This window comes from Gopherus evgoodei, chromosome 2 (assembly GCF_007399415.2).
Source record: "Gopherus evgoodei ecotype Sinaloan lineage chromosome 2, rGopEvg1_v1.p, whole genome shotgun sequence".
Taxonomy (NCBI): domain Eukaryota; kingdom Metazoa; phylum Chordata; order Testudines; family Testudinidae; genus Gopherus; species Gopherus evgoodei.
Genome location: NC_044323.1, coordinates 175930858 through 175954999, shown reverse-complemented (window position 1 = coordinate 175954999; position 24142 = coordinate 175930858). Strand labels below are relative to the sequence as shown.

The 24142-nt window shown below is 44.5% G+C and overlaps 1 protein-coding gene across 1 annotated transcript in view; it reads right to left on the bottom strand.

Annotated features, from left to right (window-relative positions):
- FARS2 (phenylalanyl-tRNA synthetase 2, mitochondrial) overlaps positions 1–24142 on the bottom strand; it is a 366541-nt gene that overhangs the window by 92954 nt on the left and 249445 nt on the right. The window contains exon 9 of the mRNA XM_030552343.1: positions 20579–20730. Coding sequence (XP_030408203.1) covers positions 20579–20730 — 152 coding nt within the window. The remainder of the gene's footprint in view (positions 1–20578; positions 20731–24142) is intronic.

Genomic DNA, 24142 nt, shown 5'->3' with positions numbered 1-24142 from the left:
ATATTTATGTAAGGTTACACAGCCAGTCACATGCAGAACTTGGAATAAAACTAAGATTCTCAACAAACTCTGTGCTGGAAAAGCAGAAGCTTCTGGAAAAATTGTAGTTTGGTATATTAGCCTTTGGACTAATAACCTACCTAAAATCCTGTCTGTAATTTCTGTATTATTACACATTTCCTTCTTCTATGTGTTAAGCAGATAGCATATTCCATCCCAGAAGGGTCTAAGTTCAGTGATGGATGCAGGTATCCTTGTATGTAATATAGATATTTGTTGTATTTGCAAGGCACTTTGAAGTGCTTTTGGGTGAAAAGCATGACTATAGAGATAAACACCTACATCTAAATTTTAGAGTAAAAATAACACATGTAAATTATTGTTCTCATAATAATCATCGGATACCCTTGATTTTTTTAATACATTTTGGCCAAGATTTGCAAAAGCAATGAGTGATCTTTGGTGCCTTCAGTTTTCACTACTCAAGTTGAGACACCTGAAAAGGGCCTAATTTTCACAGGAGTGGAGCATCACACTTCTAAGGCTCAGATTCCTTTAACGTGTCAAGTTGCCCCGCCCCCCAAAATCATTTGTCATGCTTGAAAATATTGGCTTATGTTTTAAATGCAACATTTATAAAAGGAAAAAAAAGTTACTCAGGACTGTACCTCCTTTCCCTGTTATCATCTGCATTTGCAGATTTTACTTTTTTTGATCATTCAGCTTTTGGAATCCAGCCCCAGTTTGAAAAATCCAACATGAGAAACAGTGCAGAATTACTTTAGACCTCTGATGCCAATTTCCTTGCAGACTGACTGATGGTAAAGGCAATATATAATCAACCAATCAGGAAAGAAAGACACAAATCTCTCCTCCCACTCTCAGCATTCTGAGAGACAGCATACAAATAACAATTCTTAATGGCTTGCCATCAAAGTCTGCGGTTTCCTTCAAACCACTGTATTCAGATCCATTTTGGGTCAGGCTATGTTCTGTTATGCAATCCAGGGCTCTTCTGAGAGTACACAACAAAAGACATTTTTCACTATTAGAAAAAAGTTAGTGTTAACAGGCTTCAGTAGGAGTCCCATCATTCTTCTTTGGTTGGAGGCTGGGAGCTAAGACATGATAACTTGTGGGAAGACTGGTACAGAAGAAAGAAAAAAAGATAAAGAGGAAACCACAGGATTCCATTAGGGGGAAAAAAACCAAACAAAACACCTGAAGTGTGACATATCACCAGTGATATTCCATTAAAAATGTAATCACCCTTCATGGGTAACCAGAACAGAAGAAACCTTAAGCCACATGAAGAACATGTGGACTCATTTATTCAGGCAAATGCAGAATATTGCTCTGTTATATAGAAAAGGGATAGCCAGAATCACACCGAATCTTTGTAAGAAGCTACAGCTGGAGAGTTTCACCTTTTTTTCACTATGTTATCCGGAAGTCAGTCCTTAACAATCAATCCTCAGACACATCCCAGAAACCTTTGCAAGAGTTCCCAAAGCACTTCACAGGAATTAGTACTGTGATTCATGGGATACTTTGAGCATGCAATGGGCTGGTGAAAAGTGGCTAAACAAATCAGCTACAACAGGACACAAGGGACAGAAGAAGACTCCAGCCTCCAGACAGTTGCAGGTGAGTGGCCCCCCTTATGGTCCACAGGCTGAGATCTAGTGTGCTACAGAATCTCCCCCAAGAGCTGTCTCCCACAGCACACAACTGTAGGCGTTATGGGAGTCTGAGAAGCATTATAGTGGATATGAATATGTTTGTGAAAAAATGAACTAGCAAAAGCCTTTGTAAGCAGATTCAGTGAGACAACACCCCTTGATAGTGTTATATTCAAAGCAATAAAGATGGAAACTCATTACATGCCATAGAGAATGGGAGGAGTGAGGAAATATTTTTCTGTCCGGTTTTGGATCTTTGTCCATAACTTTTTTATTTTTTAAAGTTAGCAGGATCAGCTGCTCTGTACAGTTTCCATTCTGCCCTTAAATTAAGTCTCTTGTTTAATGCATAATTTACTTATTTTGCCTTATATTAATTTAGCTCTGTGAAGTGGCTCAGTTACTTATCAGCAACACCTACTTTAAACCCCAAAGGTCTCAAGTTCCTCTTAAGTATATATTGAGAAAAATTCTACCCTTCCCTATGGGAGCTGCATGGCAAGGCAGGAATGAGGTGGTAGTACTGGTGTCAGACACTTCTCTGTCACAAAAATCATTCTACTCACGCAAGGAACAAGGATTCCAGTCAGAGAGCCACGGTACATTACCAAGGCCATGGCTACACTAGAGAGTTGCAGCGCTGGTGAGGGGGTTACAGCGCTGCAACTTAGGATGTGGGCACACTTGCAAAGCACGGCCAGCGCTGCAACTCCCTGGTTGCAGCGCTGGCTGTACACCCGGTCGAGCCTCGGGTGTAGCGATTCCAGTGCTGGTGATCCAGTGCTGGTCAGCAAGTGTGGACGCCCACCAGCGCTTTTATTGACCTCCGGGGTATAAGGAGGTATCCCAGCATACCTTAGAAGCCTCTCTGGTAATCATGCACACTCCACTGCCCTGGGCTCAGCTGACCGCACCTTTAAATGCCCCGGGAATTTTAAAAATCCCCTTCCTGTTTGCTCAGCCAGGTGTGGAGTGCAATCAATCATTCAACGACCATGGAACAATTTCGAGCTGCAGGACCTCATCAGTGTTTGGGGTGAGGAAGCTGTGCAAGCACAGCTGCGCTCCAGCCGGAGAAATTATGATACCTATGGGCAGATATCACAGTCCTTGCTGATAAGGGGCCATGAACGGGACGCGTTGCAGTGCAGGGTAAAAATTAAGGAGCTGCACAGTGCTTACTGCAAAGCACATGAGGGAAATCGCCGCTCAGGAGCTGCCCCCACGACCTGCCGTTTTTACAAGGAGCTGGATGCCATACTTGGGTGTGACCTCACTGCCAATCCTAGGAGCACGATGGAGAGTTCAGGGCAGGGAGAAGTGGGGGAGGGTGTAGAGGAAGCCGAGAGTGAGGCTACTGGGGTGGAGGGAGACACCCTGGAGTCCCAGGAGGCATGCAGCCAGGAGCTCTTCTCAAGCCAGGAGGAGGTTAGCCAGTCGCAGCAGCGGGAAGTTGCTGGTGAGGAAGAAGCTGAGGAGCGTGCTCGGGGAAAGCAGATTTTTATGTTTTGGGAGAGGACTGTTGGGGTTATGGCTGCCTGCATGCATGCCTAAACGTGGAATAGCCCATTGATTTGCTCTATCATGTCTCTGTAATCGGCCTCGGTAATCTCTTGAAAAGTTGCAGCCAGAATGTGGGCAATGTGCTTTCGCAAGTTTATAGGGAGAGCCACCGTGTTCCTTGTCCCGGTCAGGCTAACTTGTCCGATCCACTGTGCAGCGAGGGGTGGGGGGACCATGGCTGCACACAGGCAAGCTGCATAGGGGCCAGGGCAGAATCCACATTGCTGTAGAAGACCCTCCCTCTCTTCCCAGGTAACACGCAGCCGTGATATATCTGGCAGTAGGAAACCCTGTTGAGAATTTAGGGATACTTCAATGCAGGGCGCCAGGTTCGCGGTCCCCCCCCGCCAGCAGGTCGCGAGCACCGTGTTGCATTCCGGTCTCCCCACCCCCCTTGCAGCAGGTAGCCAGCACCGCGGTGCATTCCAGTCTCCCCACCCCCGCCAGCAGGTCGCCAGCACCGCTGTGCGTTCCAGTCTCCCTCCCCCCTCCCAGCAGGTAGCCAGCACTGAGGTGCGTTCCAGTCTCCCCACCCCCCTTGGAGCAGGTAGCCAGCACTGAGGTGCGTTCCAGTCTCCCCACCCCCCTTGGAGCAGGTAGCCAGCACTGAGGTGCGTTCCAGTCTCCCCACCCCCCTTGGAGCAGGTAGCCAGCACTGCGGTGCGTTCCGGTCTCTCCCCCCCTCCCTTTCAGCAGGTAGCCAGCACCGCGGTGCATTCCAGTCTCCCTACCCCCGCCAGCAGGTCGCCAGCACCGCTGTGCGTTCCGGTCTCCCCCCCCCCTCCTCCCAGCAGGTAGCCAGCACTGCGGTGCGTTCCGGTCTCCCCACCCCCCTTGCAGCAGGTAGCCAGCACCGCGGTGCGTTCCAGTCTCCCCCCCCCCTTCAGCAGGTAGCCAGCACCGCGGTGCGTTCTGGTCTCCCCACCCTCCTCCCAGCAGGTAGCCAGCACTGAGGTGCGTTCCGGTCTCCCCACCCCCCTTACAGCAGGTAGCCAGCACCGCGGTGCGTTCCAGTCTCCCCCCCCCCCTTTCAGCAGGTAGCCAGCACCGCGGTGCGTTCCGGTCTCCCCACCCCCCTTGCAGCAGGTAGCCAGCACCGCGGTGCGTTCCAGTCTCCCCCCCCCTTCCAGCAGGTAGCCAGCACCGCGGTGCGTTCCGGTCTCCCCACCCCCCTTCCAGCAGGTAGCCAGCACCGCGGTGCGTTCCAGTCTCCCCCCCCCCCCCTTCAGCAGGTAGCCAGCACCGCGGTGCGTTCTGGTCTCCCCATCCCCCTCCCAGCAGGTAGCCAGCACCGCGGTGCATTCCGGTCTCCCCACCCCCCTTGCAGCAGGTAGCCAGCACCACGGTGCGTTCCGGTCTCCCCCCCCGCCCCTTTCAGCAGGTAGCCAGCACCGCGGTGCATTCCGGTCTCCCCACCCCTCTTGCAGCAGGTAGCCAGCACCGCGGTGCGTTCCGGTCTCCCCACCCCCTTCCAGCAGGTAGCCAGCACCACGGTGCGTTCCGGTCTCCCCACCCCCCCTTCCAGCAGGTAGCCAGCACCGCGGTGCATTCCGGTCTCCCCACCCCCCTTCCAGCAGGTAGCCAGCACCGCGGTGCATTCCCCCCCCAGCAGGCCGGCAGTTCCGCCGACCGCCCCCGCCCCCCGCCAGCAGCTCGCCAGCTTCATGTTCCCTACTGTCCCCTGTGCAGGCCACCAGCTACCTCCTCTACCCAGTGCAGATAAACCCCAGTGAGCCATCAGTCAGTTCCCCCTCCCAGGTGAAGTCGGGGCAGAAACACTCACCCCATTGCTCGCCATGCCTTCGCTTCCCTGGCCTCTCTGTGTTATGTTAGGTATGTGGTAATGATGCTACAAAAAGTCTACAAACTCCTTCACTGTGTGATAATAAACAATGTAGCCTCTGTGTATTACATGTTTCTATCTATGTTTTTTTTAGTGACCTTGACTAATGCAGCCGGATCACCGGCCTCACGTCGCTTGCAGAACTTGAGAAAAAATCCGCGAAAATCAAAAGAAGAATTGATCAAAGCAGTTATGAATCACTACAACAGAGAAAGTAGGAAGACGCAGGAATGGAGAGAGAAAATGTATGAGTGGAGGCAAACACAAAGCAGGAGAAAGGAATTGGCTACCAAAAAAACCTCAAAGCACATGATAAGCCTCCTAACTCGCCAAACTGACTCTTTCGAGTTTCTCGTAGCCATGCAGGCAGATCTGTACCGTGGTAACCCACAACCCTCCCAAAGCTCTCTTTCTTGTTCCCCAGTATTTGCACAAAACACCTTTCTCCAGCAGCCAGTTTCTTATTACCACCAGCTGCCCCCAACACCTGTACGATCACCTACCAGCCCTGATAACTACAATCCTTACCCTGTGCACTCCACCCCCATTACTGTGCAGCATAGTAATCCTGAAGTGCAGCAGACATTGAACAGCAATCCAAACAGGACATATTCAAACCTCTGAATGTACAGTCCACCACCCTAACCCCCCTGGCCTTTTATGTACTGTACTTTGAATAAAGGATTTTATGGCTTTTACAATACTTTTTATTATTGCAGAAAGTGGTAAATACTGTACCCCAAGGTAGAAAGGAGCACAGCAAAGGCACCAAACATTACTGTTAGCTCTCAGCATCAAATTGCTCCCTTAAGGCATCCCTAATCCTTGAAGCCCTTTCCTGGGCCTCTCTAGTAGCCCTGCTCTCTGGCTGTGCAAATTCAGCCTCTAGGCGTCGAACCTCGGAGGTCCATTCCTCACTGAATCTTTCACCCTTCCCTTCACAAATATTATGGAGGGTACAGCACACGGATATAACAGTGGAGATGCTGCTTTCCCCCAAATCTAGCTTCCCATAAAGACACCTCCTGCGGGCTTTCAAACGGCCAAAAGCACACTCCACAGTCATTCTGCACCGGCTCAGCCTGTAGTTGAACCGGTCCTTGCTCCTGTCAAGCTTCCCTGTATACGGTTTCATGAGCCAAGGCATTAAGTGGTAAGCGGGGTCTCCAAGGATCACAGTGGGCATTTCGACGTCCCCTACTGTGATCTTGCGGTCTGGGAAAAAAGTCCCGGCCCTCAGCTTCCTGAACAGGGCACTGTTCCGAAAGATGCGTGCATCATGCACCTTTCCGGGCCATCCTGAGTAAATGTCAATGAAACGCCCACGGTGATCCACAAGTGCTTGCAGAACCATGGAGAAATACCCCTTGCGATTAACGTACTCTGATGCCAGGTGGGGTGGTGACAGAATAGGAATATGCGTCCCATCTATTGCCCCTCCACAGTTAGGGAAACCCATTTGTGCAAAGCCATCCACAATGTCCTGCACGTTCCCCAGAGTCACAGTTCTTCTTAGCAGGGTGCGATTAATGGCTGTGCAAACTTGCATCAGCACCATTCCAACGGTGGACTTTCCCACTCCAAACTGGTTTGCCACCGATCGGTAGCTGTCTGGAGTTGCCAGCTTCCAGATTGCAATAGCCACCCGCTTCTCCACTGGCAGGGCAGCTCTCAATCTCATGTCCCTGCGCCGCAGGGTAGGGGCGAGCTCAGCACACAGTCCCATGAAAGTGGCTTTTCTCATCTGAAAGTTCTGCAGCCACTGCTCGTCATCCCAGGCTTGTAGGACGATGTGATCCCACCACTCAGTGCTGGTTTCCCGAGCCCAAAGGCACCGTTCCACGGTGCTGAGCACGTCTGTTACTGCCACAAGCAATTGAGTGTCTTGAGCGTCAGGCGTTTCAATATCATCGTCTGACTCCTCACTGTCACTTTGCAGCTGAAGGAATAGCTCCACTGCCATGCGTGATGTGCTGGCAACATTCATCAGCAAGGTCCTCAGCAGCTCAGGCTCCATTTGTAACAGAAATCTCAGAAATCGCGCTGCAGACTCACAATGCCGCCAAACTGCTCGGAATGTGTAGCAAAGCACCACGGGGCGTTGGAACAGGAAGCGGAAAGACCCGCACACTTCCTTCCCCTTCCCACAAGCCACAGCGCCAAAATGGGACGAGGTGCTCTGTGGGATAGCTGCCCACAATGCACCACTCCCAACAGCGCTGCAAGTGCTGCAAATGTGGCCACACTGCAGCGCTGGTAGCTGTCAGTGTGGCCACACTGCAGCGCTGGCCCTACACAGCTGTACGAACACAGCTTAACTACCAGCGCTGCAGAACTGTAAGTGTAGTCATGGCCCAAGTAAATCTTTCACAAGGAGCACAGCAGTCTTTTGCTCCTGCATACCTTTTATCACAGTGTGACAGTTATGACAATATCCTGGGCAAACCTTATGGAGTTAAGTTAAACCTTATTGAATTACATTTAATACTTTAATATTGAAAATGTTTGTGTACTATTGTGTGATTCTATAGAGCTTCTTTAGCAGAAAGACAGAACTCATGCAATATCTTATTAGGAACTTTTCACGACCTTTGGGGACAGTGCATGTGTATTGTGCATTCCTAAGAATACTTAGGGGAATACAAATGACCCACTTCAAATTCGTCCTTTTGAAGCTACGCCCTGGGAAGAGAAACCAATTGTATACCGATTACCCACTCCTGAGAACTCCAGTTCAAAGACCTCTGAACTGTGTAAATGATGGACTAAACTTCTCATGAGTGTTCTTGTTCTGAGCAAAGAATATTTTTAATACGTTTTCTCTGTAGTCCTTTTACGTTAATAATTGTATATACTTGCTTAGAAGAATGGTGTGGTAGCTTAACTATGGGCAGTGACGCTGCTGTGAGTCTCTGAAGATAAAGCAAGCAGGTCTGCTTAGGCAGTTTGTCTGTGTCTAGGAATAAAACAGCGAAGACAGGAAGCTGTTTAGCACGGTGATATCTGGCCAGAAGGGAGAGAGACAAGTCTCCACCCAAGAAAGGCAATGGCTAGGGAACTGGAAGCCTGTGACAGTGTGCCCTTGATGAATCACTAAAGGAAAATACAGGTGCAGTTGCCCTGAATTACGACCTACAGTATATGTTATTGCCAGCTGGAGTACTGGGCTTCTGGTCTTACCTGCAGACCACGCTCCCTTGGAGCTGTGAAGTGCCAGTTGACATGGTAGCTAGGCACTTCTTAGATGGTTTTGAGGCTAGGAATAGACCCTATAATGCTATTTATATGGGAGGGAAGGGGAGAAAGTCCCGATGCCCCTCTTCACCCCTTACTGTAACTTCACAGAAGAGGGATGAATCTAGCACTAAATAATTAATTCTGCCCTTCATCTCTGATGGCTCCAGAACTAATTTTTGTAAGAAAAAAAACTCTCTATGGCTAGGAAGGATTTTTTAAAAGTTGATTCACTGCAATAAACAGCTGAAAGGTTAATTATCTCTATGCTGGAAAATGTTAACATTTAGACCAAAGAAATATGTTCTCGTAATTTCAGAACAAACAAATGTCAGCATTCCTGGAAGAGATCACAATGTTTTCAACTTGTTTGTTTTGTCCTTTTGGATATTCTATATACTAACAATCAATTTGTTTAAAGTTACCGGTCTATGAAAATGATTACCAAGTCCTGTAAGGTTCTGATCACCCTCATCTCCTGATGGCTAATGGGATTCAGGGCACTGACCACTCTTTAGAAGCTGTATGTTACAGAGATGGACCTGAGCTGCAAAGTTTGCATTTGGATCAAGACTTCTCTAAAGATCAAAACTCCTCTAAAATTTAGGTATCTCTAAGACAGTATGTTAATGTTAACATTACTGTCTGTGTTAGCCATTTGCAATTGATCCATGTTCGTAACTGTCTATTATTTACATTAGGCATAACACCTAAAAGCATGGCAAAGTACATTTTAAGTAATTTTGAGGGTGAAGGAAAATTGTGTATTTATACTTTTATACCAAAAATCTAAATAGAAAGACTACAGCTCACCAAAAAAATAAATGAAATTAAATTAAAAAAAGCAGTTTAAAAATATACAACCAGCATAAGCTGGAAGTAAATGTAGAGAGAAGAAACAGATGTCCATTTTATACCTTTTCTTTTAGTGTACTAATGTGATGAAAAATTACTTTTTCTAAGCAAATACCAAAGAGAGGCTATATAAAGACTAACTTATCAACCTAATTCTTTGCATTTACTTAACACCATTACAAGTGAGTATCTTAAAGCACTTTACAAACATTAATTAAGATATTATCACACTCATTTTGCAGATGGGGGAAAAAAAGAGACGTTAAGTGACTTGTCCAAAGTTTTACACAGCAAGTGTGTACTTCTAGTCCCAGATCTACTCAGAAAACTATCAGAGGTAGCACGTAGTAGTAGGGATGAATAGCGAGATGGTTCAAAATTAGTTAGGGTTTTCAAAACTAGGGAGGACTAAAGTACTCCAGGACCTCACAAAACATAGTAATGGTCAGATTCAGTTCAGCATTGCCAAGTGCAAGGTAATGCTGTAACCCCAGAATCTCTTGGTGTCACTGGCAGAGGGCATAAGGGTTACAAGGGATCCCTGGCTCTGGTATTTACATTGTAACTCATTAAAGAATGTCATGTAAGATTTTTACTTAAAGCCTGTGTCACATTGGGCATCACAATCTTTGCAAAATCTATGTGCAGATGATAATTTCCTATACATCTCCTTAAGTATGTCTTTAGGGCCCTGTAGTTAAACGCTGGTCATCCAGAGGTAACATGTCTTAAGACCATTTCCAGAAGGCCAGAGGTGGGAGACTCCTATCTACCTGGTTTAACGTTCTGTCTCTTACAACAGAAGTCTATTTGTGTACTCAGTCAAATACCAATGAAGAGATTGTGGGGCTTCAAGAGAAGAAATAAACAGGAAGAGGTGAACAGCAGGGGAGGGACCTCTGTTTTCAGGTAAAGGTATAATATATCTGTGGGTGCAGAAAGACGCCCTGGCATCCTTCATCTGCGAGAGACAAGCTGCCAGCAGGTTTGGTCTCATGAAAGAAGGATGTCAGCCATCCTGGTTGAAAAATGCTGCAAGAAGAACTTTGGGTAAGCAGCACCTTTTGAGAAAAGAGGGCATCTTGTTTGTTAAATTTAAGCTCGAGAATGTGTTATGATATTATTTTATACATAACTCTCTGTTTCCATTAGTCCTACTTGCTATCACATGAATCTCTGTTCTTTGATAAATAAATGCATTCTTATTTTCACTATAAACATATGTAAGTGCTGTGTATTAAGCAGAACTAAGGTCTATTCTATAGACAGGATATTGTACCAGATGGTGTCTTGGTGGTATACTCTGGTATGACAATTTCTATTTCTGTATTTTTAAATCCATACGATACCTACACTATCATAGGCTTCCTTTTTTATTGGATAATGTCCCCAGTGGACTTCAGTGTGTCATCTAAATATGAACTATAGTTATATGTACCAATTGTGAAAATGAATATTAATCCAGTAGATTATTACAATAGCTATTATGATCTATCGTGTAAATATGCTTTTAGACAGTTTTTAAGTGGTGGATAATTGATATTGTATATTTCAGCTTTTTTGGTCTTTTGACTGCTAGCCCAATTGCTGGGGATGGTTTTGAAGTAAATCCAGTTTCAACCCAGGGAGAATATTTTATGGCTGAGTTTTAAAGCTGAACTGATGGAAGTAGAGGGATGAGCCTCGCTAGTTTGAGGTTTTACTAACTGCACATATTTTGGGGTTCTCAAATCTATTTGAAGTTCATGCATATTGTCCCTATAATTTAAATCCATGCTTCCCCTCCCACACAAGGACAATTCAATTTTTTTTTAAAAAGTGATTTTCTAGATATCTGTTCTATAAATTTGAGATAGAACTCAACATTCTAGGTTAGCACAAAGTGGGTGACCTGTATATGACATATATAATGCCTACTTGTAGTTATTTATTACTTAATTAGATTTCTCTTCTCACCCTCATAGTCTAAAGATTTCAATCTTGTCTCCTCTGTGAACCAATTTCACTATGTTTCTCCGCACATGGATTTTATTCTCTACCACCATTCTGCTCTTTCTTCCCAATTTGCAATCTTTTCTACAGCAAGCAGAGTGCACATCCTATAGCAGGGGTTGGCAACCTCTGGCACGCGGCTCGCCAGGTTAAGCACCCTGGCGGGTTGGACCAGTTTGTTTACCTGCTGTGTCCACAGGTTCGGCCGACCACAGGTCCCACTGGCTGCGGTTCACTGCTCCAGGCCAATGGGGGCTGCAGGAAGTGGCAAAGGCTGAGGGATGTGCTGGCTGTGGCTTCCTGCCACCCCCATTGGCCAGGCACAGCAAACTGCGGCCAGTGGGAGCCGCAGTTGGCCGAACCTGCGGACGCAGCAGGTAAACAAACTGGCCCAACCCGCCAGGGTGCTTACCCTGGTGAGCCGCGTGCCAGAGATTGCCGATCCCTGCCCTATAGTGTTGAAGTCAGAGTTGAAATTTCAAACCCATGATATTCTCATATGTAAAAAACGAAGCAAACTGAGGGCTTGTCTTCACTAGGGGGTAGGTCCACCTAAGTTACAGCACATTTGTCAGGGCTACGTACTGCCTCTAACCAGAAAAATCACCTTGTGTGCTTGTATCCTTTACTGGAATTGCTGCCTCACAAGAGGGGCAATACTTAAAGCCAGGAGACTCCAACTTCTCTGATCAGAGAAGAAAAAATACAAAAAGTACAACTTCCAAAAGGCTGTCGGTTTACCTGCCAATGATAAAGTACCTAACTGATGCTAATACATTTATTATTCACAGCTAAGGAAAACAGAAGATGCGGACACTGAGGAGTTCGGTTTTGCAGCCATGGGTGGTGAGAAGGAACTGAGTGGCAGTTGGGCCTGCTCTTCTCTTTACATCCTCAGTCACAGGGGCGTAAGGATGCCCAGGACACAAACGTAACCTGAAAGGACACTGCTAGCCAAAAGACACTGATCTTTGGCATATGCATGCCAAGAGTGGAATGCCAATGGATGAGTGCTCTAAGAACTATCTTCATTATTAGCTTTTTTTTGGGTCATTTTGAGGGCTATGAGACAAAAGCGAAACATGGAGAGCTTCTCATTCACTGAAGAAAATAAGTTGTGGTATTTTGTGTGGGAGGAAGGGGAGAGGAGAAATGGGGCCTTCGCCGGCTTTTACAAACCACTGTGTAATCTTCAGAGGCTTGCTCGATTACCAGGGTTGATGAAAAGGGCCAGAAGCCAGCCAATAGTCTTAAAAAGACCCTGATATAAATTATTAATTTAATGCAGAAATATTAGTCTTCCGTTTATTTGACCAAAGAAATGAAAGCTCCAGAGCACTAAAGCACACAGCTCATTAAAAGGAGGCCTCTATCCTCTGACAGCTCTTGTCAAGCAGTCTCTGCTCTTCTGGTGATCTTTCCAGAGAAACAACTGGGACTCTGCCAGGTCAGCCGTTAAAGGTAATCTCAGAGAATCCCTCAGCAAACTGTAATGTACTCAGGATGAAGAACAAGGAGTTCAGGGACTGAACTAATTGTGTTTTAATTTGTGTAATACTAGCAGCAAACAGGGTTTCAGTGCTATACCATTGTAATTCACCTCTTGCAGAAGCAAAACTAAAACACAACAGAAAAAATCCCTGATAAAGAACCAAGCTCTAAAAATATTTCTGTACGCATTGCTTGATCTGTATTTTTTGTGGGGGGAGGAGGCAGGCGAAAGGAAGCACAGTATGGCAAGAAAAGAGAAAATAAGGGGATGTACCATACATTGGCTTTTATACAATCTAATCAGGAGGAATGGGAGCAATGTGACAGACTGTGGTAGAAGATGGGATCTGTTGACTTCTCCCTACACCACTACAAATCTGCCCCCTTTATCAATTAATATGGCTGGCAAAGAGGGGTGGAGAAAGGATAAGACAAGATACTGGCCATCTGATTATTCTATATCCAGGACATTTTGAAATGATGGCAATTCCTATTTTAGTATTTATACCAGGGGTGGGCAAATTTTTTGGCCTGAGGGCCACATCTCGGTATGGAAATTGTATGAAGGGCTGGCTGGGGCAGAGGATTGGGGCGCACAGGGAGGATGAGGGCTCCAGCTGGGTGTGCACACTCTGGGGTGGGGCTGGGGATGAGGGGTTTGGAGTGCAGGAGAGTGCTATGGGCTGGTATCAAAGGGTTTGGAGGGCGATCAGGGGTGCAGGATCTGGGCGGTGTTTACTTGAAACAGCGGCCTGTCCCCCCTCCAGAGGTGGGACCACACCGCTCTGCACATTGCCCCATCTGCAGGTACCGCCCCCGCAACTCCCATAGGCTGGGAACCAGGGCCAATGGGAGCTGCAGAATCGGTGCTTGGGGTCGGGGCAGCGTGCAGAGTCCCCTGGCTGCTTTTGCTTCTGGGAGCCGCATGGAGCAGAGTGAGGCAAGCCCCAGACCCTGCCCTCCAGCTGGAGCACCAGAGCAGGGAAAGCTCCCAACCGCGCTCCCTGGTGGAAGCTCGAGGGCTGGATTAAAAGGACCAACAGGCTGGATGCGGCCTGTGGGCTGTAGTTTGCCCATCCCGATTTACACATTTACAAATGTACAACTGTCTCCAGAAAGAAATTCATTCAAAGACAGGAACAACCTTCCTTCACTACTCCCTTGCCGTCTTTTTAACACTGCATGTGAAAAGCAGCAAAAGAAATTTTCCTGCTTATTCTTTCCCATACTGCCTTTTCAGGGTATTTTTAATTGTTCTGATTAAAATTTACTTTATTAAGTACCACTGCGAACACAGTTCATTTCTGGTTTCCAGTTTTATATATTTCTTTCACGTAACAGGACCTGAAGAAGAGCTTGGTATAAGTTCAAAAGCTTGTCTCTCACCAACAGAAGTTGGTCCAATAAAAGATATTACCTCACCCACCTAGTCTCCATGTAACAGGGTCGTAACCAGGTTGTTCTGCAATGCCTTGCCTTGATTTCCCTACTTGGACTCCTCAAAAACTCCAGATCACAGTCAAAAGGTAATTAAAACCACTCCCTTTCTGGGATCCAATGTATTTAGTTGTCATACAGGTCGGCATTCTAGGCATCAGCCCTAGTTCACTCTCTTTAGGTAGGGAGTCCCCAGGCTTCCTTCCCAGAGCTGGGTCTCAGTTCTTATACTCTTTGCAAGCCCCAAACTCCCGTGGTGTCAAGGTTCTCCCCGCAGGAGCCTCTCTCACACTCTTCAGTTTCCTGAGCTTTGTCCCTGTAAGGCCCAATGCTTCTCAAACCCTGAGCCTGCAGCAGATATCTCCATACTATCAACCAGCAGCAGCTATAACTAGCTCATACTCCACTATCCACAACACTATGTGGGCACAGAGTATGGCAAGTCCTGCCTCCAGGGGTCTGAGAGACAGCAGTCTCATGGCTCCTGATTGGCTCCCTGCCCTAAATAAACCCAAAGGACATTCCAGGAATTGTCCAGGCAACAGCCCATATCTCCTGTAGCTGCCCTGACCATTCCTGCTCCCTGTTCTTGAACCCTCGTCTTCGCCCTCGGCTTGATTTGGACCTTGTCTCTTGACCCACACACTGAAACCTGAACTGGACTCTGATCCTTGGTATTGACCCCAGCCTGGAACTTGATTGCAAACTCCTCTGCTACTCTAAGCCTCAGGTTTGATCCTTCTCTGACCCTTGATCCCAACTGCCCTTGCTAGGATTCTGACACTTCCCTCTCTGAAGCTTCTTGAGACTCTTATAGGGGAATCACCTGATCCCTGCTCAGGTGTGTCTATTTAGTTACTAGGGAAGGCTGGCTCTGCGGCCTCTAGCCTGTCATAAACAGATAATAAAGGGTTAACAAGTCCAGTAAACCTGGCTAACACCTGACCAGAGGACCAATCAGGAGAAAAAATACTTTCAACTCTCAGTGGAGAGAAGCCTTTGTTTTGTGCTGCTTTCGTTGTTCTCTCAGGGATCTAAGAGGGACCAGACAGGTATACAGACTCTCCAATCTTCTGTTCAATTTAGTAAGTACCAGTTAGAAAGGCGGTTTAGTCTTTTTTTGTTTGTTTTCTTTATTTGCAAATGTGTATTTTGCTGGAAGGACTGTATCTCTGTTGCAACTTGTATTTGTGCTAGGGGGAGGATTCTCCCTGGTGTCTATAAGCTGAAAGACCCTGTAACATTTTCCATCTTGATTTTACAGAGACAATTTTTACTTTTTCTTTCTTTTATTAAAAGCTTTTCTTTTAAAAAACCTGACTGATTTTTTCCCCTTTGTTAAGGCTCAAGGGAATTGAGTCTAAACTCACCAGGGAGTGGTGGGGGGAAAGGGGGGGGGGTGAAGGCGAATTTCCCTTTGTTTTAGATTCATGGAGCTTGAATCTGTCTATCTCTCCAGGATAGCCCAGGGAGGGAAAGCCTGGGAGAGGACACGGTGGGGGGAAGGGTTTATTTTCTCTTGTGTTAAGATTCAAGGAATTTGGATCTTGTTTCACCAGTGAGTTGGTGAAGCCTCTCCAGACAACCCAGGGAGGGAAAGTCTAAGAGGGGGAAAGGGGGGGGGATAGTCAGTTCTTCCTTGTTTTAAGATCCAGGGAGTCTGGGTCTTGGGGTCCCCTGGGAAGGTTTCACGGGGACCAGAGTGTACCAGGCACTGCGAGTCCTGGTTGGTGGCAGCGCTACAATTTCTAAGCTGGTAATTAAGCTTAGAGGAATTCATGCTGGTACCCCATCTAAGGTTCAGAGTCGGGGTGCATACCATGACATAGCCCTTAAAGGGGAAAGTCACCCTTTTACACTCCGTACCTTCCTACTAATCTCACAGGGAGAATTTTTGTGTCAAACTTAAAATTGGGGCCCAGATCCTGTACTGGAAAAATTTATCCACAAGCGATTGAACAAACTCTTCAGAACACATGATTCCATGGTGTCCTGCACCATTATGGAGTATGCAAAGGGACTGGGCTGAGATATGTTGCTCACACGGGAAAGTGCATGCAAAGGTGGCTTTAACCAGAGAAGTACAGAGACTTTGGACTTCTGGGTTCAATTCTAGATTCTGAAGGGAAGTGTGTTCTAGAGGTACAGATCCTTCTGCCCCTGTGCCTACAACCTGCCACCAACCTCTTCTCCACCTATCCACCCCTGCCATCAGGCCAAGAGGATGTTCCACCAATCATGGGCTGTCCTGGCCATACCCATTCCTCTCAAGACAGATCACTTGTACTAGGAGCTGCTACAATGGCTCTATGTCACCAGAGGAGGGATAGCTCAGTGGTTTGAACATTGGCCTGCTAACCTAGGGTTAGGAGTTCAATCCTTGAGGGGGCCATTTAGAGATCTAGGACAAAAATCTGTGTGGGAATTGGTCCTGCTTTGAGCAGGGGGTTGGATTAGATGATCTCCTGAGGTCCTTTCCAACTGTGATATCCTACGACTTCCCTGTTCAGATGCAATCCTCCAGAGGTGGATATGCTGGTGCACTTTCCAAACTACCACACTGTATTGGAGCCAATGTATTTAGTAACACTAGTTTAAAACTTTTAAGTCTAGAAAACACATTGCTGGTACAACCCATTTTCTAAAGATCAGCATTCAGTCACTTCTGTTTTAGAATAGAATCATAGAATATCAGGATTGGAAGGGACTCAGGAGGTCATCTAGTCCAACCCCATGCTCAAAGCAGGACCAATCCCTAGACAGTTTTGCCCCAGATCCAGTGGCGGATTAACAAATTTGGTGCCCCATGGCCCTCAAAAAATTGCCATCTCCCAGCGGTAAGCCCGGGGAGAAGGGGAGTTGTGGCACACTTGGGGAAGGTAGAGTGATAGTAAGCTGGGGGAGGGAGCGGTTCCCCCTACCCACCAAGAGTCACTCCCCGCGCCCTCCTGCCCCAGGTCACCTTCACTCCGTTTCCTCCAATCGCACCGCTACTCACTTCTCCCTCCCTCTCAGCGCTTTAGCGTGGCAAGCCCGGGACGGAGGGGGGAGTTGTGGCATGCTCGGGGGATGGTAGTGGTGGAGCAGAGGTGAGCTGGGGCAGGGAGGGGTTCTCAGGCCCCCCGGGTTACTCTCTGCACCCATGGGCCCCAACTCACCTCTGCTCTGCCTCCTCCAAGCGCACCGCTACTCCCTCCCTCCTTTCATGCGGCAAGCCTGGGGGGAGGTGGAAGGAAGGAAGCATGGTGCACCCTGGGAAGGAAGTGGGCTGGGGATTTGGGGAAGGGACGGAGTTGGGGAGGTGACACGAGCAAATTTGCAGCCCTAGGCCTTTTGGCCTAGACGATAATACGCCGCTATCCAGATCCCTAAATGGGCCCCTCAAGGACTGAACTCACAACCCTGGGTTTAGCAGGCCAACGCTCAAACCACTGAGCTATCCCTTTTAGGCACCTCTTTTAAACAGGAAGAATTTTTTACGTATTGCTCTCCTAACCTTTCCTTATTGTTACCTAGAATGATACAGGATAAAATTGAGAGGTTTTTTTTGTTCTAAACTGATTGTTTCACCCATGTCATGTCTTCTGGTTTTAAAATGAGACAGCACAGCTCATTTTCTATTTTTTTTATATATATATATAGTCAACTTTATTTCACTTTGTGGTCTCTGCTGGAAGTTTGGGCATTATTGATTGGTGTTTCTTTTATTATTTCAGGCATGTGCATTCTCATTATCTTCACTGGAATATCATCTCTGCATGAATGCATTACTTATATTAATGTCTCAGCAATTTCATATACTCCTTTTACTGGAATTTTTTGGACGGCAGCAATCTTGCTTACTTAGGAGAGGCATACATCTTTCCTCTATTTGCCTGCTTTTTGGACAACATTTTTTTCCTCCATGAAAACCCATTTCTTTTGCGAAATTAGCAAAGTCTTGACCATAAAAGCAGGACCACTTTCTGGTTTAACTATTGATGAAATTTCAAAAATATTGGATAGATTATCTTATACAACAAGTACTGAATTTATGGACGTGGATAGCACCATTGTTACTGCAGAACATCCGGAAATGTTTACCAACTGCTATCCACTCTGTAACGTTCCATAAAATTCTAAGTATTCACAACCTCTTTTCATTTTGAAAACATTTGCATGAAAATATTTTTGTTCACCAGCATGTTGGAGAAAAGGGAAAATGTAGAAATATGTATTAATGAAGTATTTGCACAGCCATCTTGAAAGCTCTTTACGGATATGTAAGTCATTCAGTCAGTTAGCAGAAACAATAATATAAGACTGAGGGGACTAGTCATAGCTCAATACGCAAAACAATATTCACAATGAATAGTTTTGCAAGCAATCCATTGAATAGACAAATATGTTCACATAAACTATTAATCAAGTAATTTTGAATTTCAAATAAATTCATAAAAATCTAAATGTGCTGCAGATAATTTACAAGCAGAAAAAGGATGGGGAAGGCTCTGATCCAATTAAACAGGACAAGGTGGGAGCAGCACCCATGGGGGGAAGGGACACCCTATGCAAGAACCTGCAGCCTTCACATGATCTCTGTAGCATCACCATCAAAGCTCCTACACCCTAGCATGCAAGAGTTCTACAGGGCAATAGGCTGGGAGGTCCTGGGACAAGGACAGCTGGGCCATGGCTAGGCCATGGTGCTTGAAGTGAGTGAACGTGCTGGGTGAGGGGACTACCGCAGCCTCAAAACAGAGGACTCTTCCATCCCCCAGCCTCTGTGGAGACCTTAGCTCACCTCCTGCTGCATGATGGGAATACAGAATTTTGCCCAAAGGGAATGGTTAGCAACAAAGGCAGTACCACATTTTTAATCACAGTATCCTGAGAAGAGGGCAACCAACATAAAATCTGTCAATGGAACAGACATTTTACCTAGAGTAAAAACACAGAATTAGCATATAGGAAGTTAGACTAGTTCTGGACAGGTCTTTCCCATTTTTACATAACTTTCTGATGCTTCTTTTATTGTATCAACATTGATATGAAGACTGGCAATTAAAATGTATTTTCAGCAACATCAGTGTGCCTAGTTTTCAGGTCTATGCATTGTCTTGTGATACCTGACAATACAGTGCTGCCCAAGCGGCAATAAAAAGAAAAAGCTGTGTGGGCTGCAACAAACTTATTCTTCACCGTCTCCATAGTTAATAATCCTATTTCTCTTTATGGTGAGGTGCACTAATTATCTGATCATAGCCTACATTGTTCTCCTGGACATTTGACTTTTCAGTTTAGAGGTATTAACTGAAAATCCTGTCCACAGCAGGAGACATCGCTTAAATGTTAGGAACGCTTAGGGACTAGAAATGCAGAGATTTTAGATGACTCCATAAATTCAAGTGGCATATCCATTTCTTTGCATAAATGAAATTCTGTTTCATACAACGCCAAGCCCACTTAAAGAAAATGCCAACAACCAATCAAAACTTATTCACCTGTTGAACCACAGTACCTACCAGGCCAGAAAAATAATTGATCCATTAAGCATACAATGTACAACAAATTCAAGAGAACAATGGTGTCAAATGTCTGATTGTGGTAGGAAAAGCCTGCAGTATCCAGGGCATAAACTGATTATCAGCTAGGTTTAGGTCAGAAATTTCCCTTCACCCCTGAGATAATATTGCACAATTAGATTCATAGCCCCATCAACCTACAAGAACAAAAAAGACCGAAAATAAATTATTTTTAAAACCCAATTTTTTAAATGGTTTCAGCTAATAACATTTTACCTCTCACCCTCCTTGAAAGGGCATACGGTAGTTTAAACTGTGTGAAGGATGATCTCAAAAATAGTTTTATCTGCAACATCTGGCATTTGTCACTGTTAGAGATAACAGACTATATTAGATGGACCACTCTTTTTTTTCCAGTATGATATTTTCTGTGCTCCTATTCTAACAAGAAGGAATTCTGATGCCTGGAAGTGTGAATTGTTCCAGTTACATGACTGGCTAATAGAAAAGAGAGCAAAATCTAATCTCCCTCCTCCCACACGCTAAATATAAACAACATTCTTATATGACCCAGTACTATTCTTGTGATGCACGTTCAGGATACGTGTGCGGACCAGACCACAAGAAAGGAAGGAGGGAAGAAACAAACAAATAGCAGTCATGGTTCAATAGTCTAGGACCAGGATGGGGATGTTGTGGGTGATGTACACTGGCAGATCTATGTGGGAAGTTGGTTTTCAGCCAGCACTATCCCTCCTTAGCATAAATTCAACATCCATGCAAAACTTTAAAAGGAAAATAAAGTTTTTATAAAATAAAACCCATTTTTGAAAACAGTGCTGTAGAAAACATTTTGGAGCCATGAAAATGTAAATGTACAGCCACTGTAATAACCAAGAATGTTTTTATACATTTTTCTAGATAACACAAATCATCATCTGACAATGGGGAAGAAATATTTCAAGAGCTTTACTTACTTGGGATGCGTGAATTCGTCAATGAGGGCAACCTTTTCCACCAAGTCTCCTCCAATGGTTCGGACTAAATCATAGAAGTCATTTTCAGAGTATTTCTCAGAGGGCAGCCAAAAGGAGATGTCATTTATCAAAGGAGGATATTTGCTGAGAGGCTAAAAAATAAAATATATATATACACACATCTATATAAATGTTTGAGTTGGATAGAGATACTTACAATTCTATTTTATGCTTGTAATAACATGTAAACTAAGCTTTCATAGAGTTAATTCCTTCAAATTTAGAAAACGTTGTACCCTGTTTTTAGAAGCACAAACTGAATTGTCAAGCAGCTAAAGTGCAGTTCTAAGCTGAAAAGCTAATCTCTCAAAATGGCATTGTGGGGTTCCAATGTTCATTGTCTCAGTGCCTCCTTTGCTCAGTGCACAAGTTAAAAGATATTTCTTCCAGCTGCCATTTCCACAAACATATTCAACCTTAATTCCTTCTTGCACATCACCACTAGTTAACAAGGCTCTGTAAGGCAAAAAATGCAGGTACACTGTGCAACCCTTCCCTATCTTTAATGAGATTGAACAGGCGTACTCAAAAAATAAAACATGGCTCTGCAGTTAGAATAAACATTAATTCTGCTAATTACTTGTGAGCAGGAATAGAATTCATCTGTCTCTTTCCTAGATGTGATGGTTCTGCAGGTCTAACAGCTCTAGGTCTAACTATATAAGAACAGGTGTACTTACTTAAGAGTAGTAAGAACTTATTTTTGTCACTTTAGTCAAAGTTTGTGACCTTTAAACACATAGATGGAGCTGATTTGTTCAATAAGAGGAGGCCATTTCATCACAATAATTTTCAAGGTAGAATCAGTTTAAAGATTTACACAGTTCTTTTCACATTGTAAAAAGATGCTTATCACATTCATGCATAACATTTCCATGTAGTTTATTTTACCATGTTTATCTCATTTATCTTCTGTAATGTTTATGTTTATCTTCTGCAATGTCCAATTTAATGTTAAAATGGTCTGATTTACAGTTCTTGGTGATTCTTATTTGTAGACAAAGCAAAGAACATGTTTAGACTAAAAAAATGGAGGTATCAGTTAATTTCCTCTATTGGTTTTAGTTACAATAAAAGCCTTAAGATTAAAAAAATACAGACTATTTTTAAGATAATTAATATTTTCATAATCATTACAATATGTTCTCTAAGCATGCAGTGGTAAATGTGTCACCTTTGCTGTTAGGGTGACCAGATGAGAGGAAGAAAATATTGGCCGGGGAGGTGTTTGCCGGTGGAGCAAAAAACAAAAACAAAACAGTGCTGCTGGCAGAGCGAAATATCAGGACAAATTGTGTTGCGACCAAAGATCGGTCGGGACAAGGGACAAACATCTAAATATTGAGATGGTCCCAATTTTATCGTGACGTCTGGTCACCCTATTTGCTGTAGACTAGAAGACCCTGTCTCGTGATCTAAGTAGTCAAGAGAGCATGCCCTGATATTGTCAAAATCATAGAGGGAGGAGAGGGAGGAACAAAATGAGGCCAAAGTTTACATGCACTGGACTTTTAAGCCCAAGCCAAAGCCCACTGAAGTAAACAGGCTTTGGATCTGGCCCTTAATGAGATTTTTTTCTTTAAGTAAATCCTTATTTTGAACAAAAACCAGAACCAGACAGCAGTATGGTCTTACTTTCTATGCTTAACTTTCTAATTATTTGTATTACCATAGCACTTAGCAGCCCCAGTCACAGACAGGATCCCATTGCGTTAGGTGATGTACAAACACAGAACAAAAAGACAGTCCTTGCCCAAGGGACTTACAATCTAAGTATAGGACAAGAGACAACAAACGGATACAGATAGAGGACTGCAAATAAACAGTGAGACAACACTGGTCAGCACGGTAAGTAGTGGTCTCTGTATACTAGCAGACAAACTGTTGTCAAGTTTAATGTCGGAATCAAGCAAAGGAGATTTTTGAGGATGAATTCAAAGGTGGATAATGAGGTAGCTTCACCGCTGTTTGCACGGAGCACTTCTAAAGCATCTCAGGCAACACGGGAGAAAGCACAAAGCTGTTTGTTTGAAAATGTAACAAATGGGCAGTGGAGGCTACCATCACAAGGTGATGGGAGGCAAGCATCTTATTTCCTGCCTTCCCAGGATGTTGCATCTTAATTAAGCACATGTATACAGGATCTTTGGGTACTACAAGAGTAAATTGCTTTTCTTAGTTTGTTTATACAAAGTCAACAATTCGTATGTAGGCACTGGTCCGTACAGTACATTGTCTCAATAAAAAATGTGTTCTCTGATTGGGAATGTTTTATGATAGAACAGTGAAATCCTAAGTGAATACCTGATAGAGCAATAAACCTGTTAGTAGGACAAATTTACAGTGCCCAGATTTATACAAATCCTGTTACGTACAGTGTAAACCTTTCAACGAATATCTGATAAGGAATATAGTGCAAGTTTTAAATTAATAACTCCTGTGAATCAAACTGTGAATCATAAATGATTATCCAACTTGTTACATGAATAAACTTGTCAAACAAATTCATCTCCTGTGCACCAATTTCAAAACTCCACAAATAAAGCCATCATACAGGAGCTCTTGAGACAATACCAACTCTAAATGAATAAAAGGAATACACCTCTTACACCACAGCCAGAGCTGTGAATGTTGGAGACACCCTAGACTTACTGTGTTAATATAAAGTTAACAAACATTATGTTGTTAAAGATACCAATGTGATAGGACTCCTGTTTTAATATATTTCTCTCTAACCCCGCAAGTTACATTACATTACATTTTCCACTACCACAGAACCTTAGCAACTTATTGAACTAATTTCAAAGTATTTAGGGACTAATTCAAAACTCACTGAAGTCACAACTCATTATCAGGTCCTTCACCTTGAAACAAGCAGGAGACTTGCCTGAAATAAATACGAACACAATCTGCAGCTAATCTAGATGGTAGCTATGTATTTCACTCTTAGAAGTATGATGTTAAATAGCGATACTGCAAAAAATACATATAAATGCCGTTCGTTAATGCCCTGAATCTGAAAGGTGCTGAGCACATCCAAGTCACGCTCAAATCTTTTGCCGTTGATTTCAGTGGAAGCAGGACTGGACTATTAATATGGAGCACTACTATTCCCAGCTAAACTCAGACCTACAAGGCCAGATCCTTCAAAAACACTTGAGAGTAACCTTACTCATGTGAGTAATGCTGCCAAACTCAATGAGACTACTAAGTACATAGTAAAGCTACTCATGGACATAAATATTTACAGGATCTGCATTACCAAGTCTCCAGGACAACTAAATGTATCCTAAATGTATCCTTGGAGAATTAATCAACCCATGAAATTACTGCCTTAGACTAACAAATGTATTATTATTTTTTTAAATAGCGCTTGAAAGAGTAATAGCCTTTTATCTCCAAACAGACAAATGTAGTTTAAACACTATCAAATAGTGAACAGATACCTCAATGCTCCTGAATATTTTGGTAAAACAGATACTTCAATGCTCCTTAATATTTTAC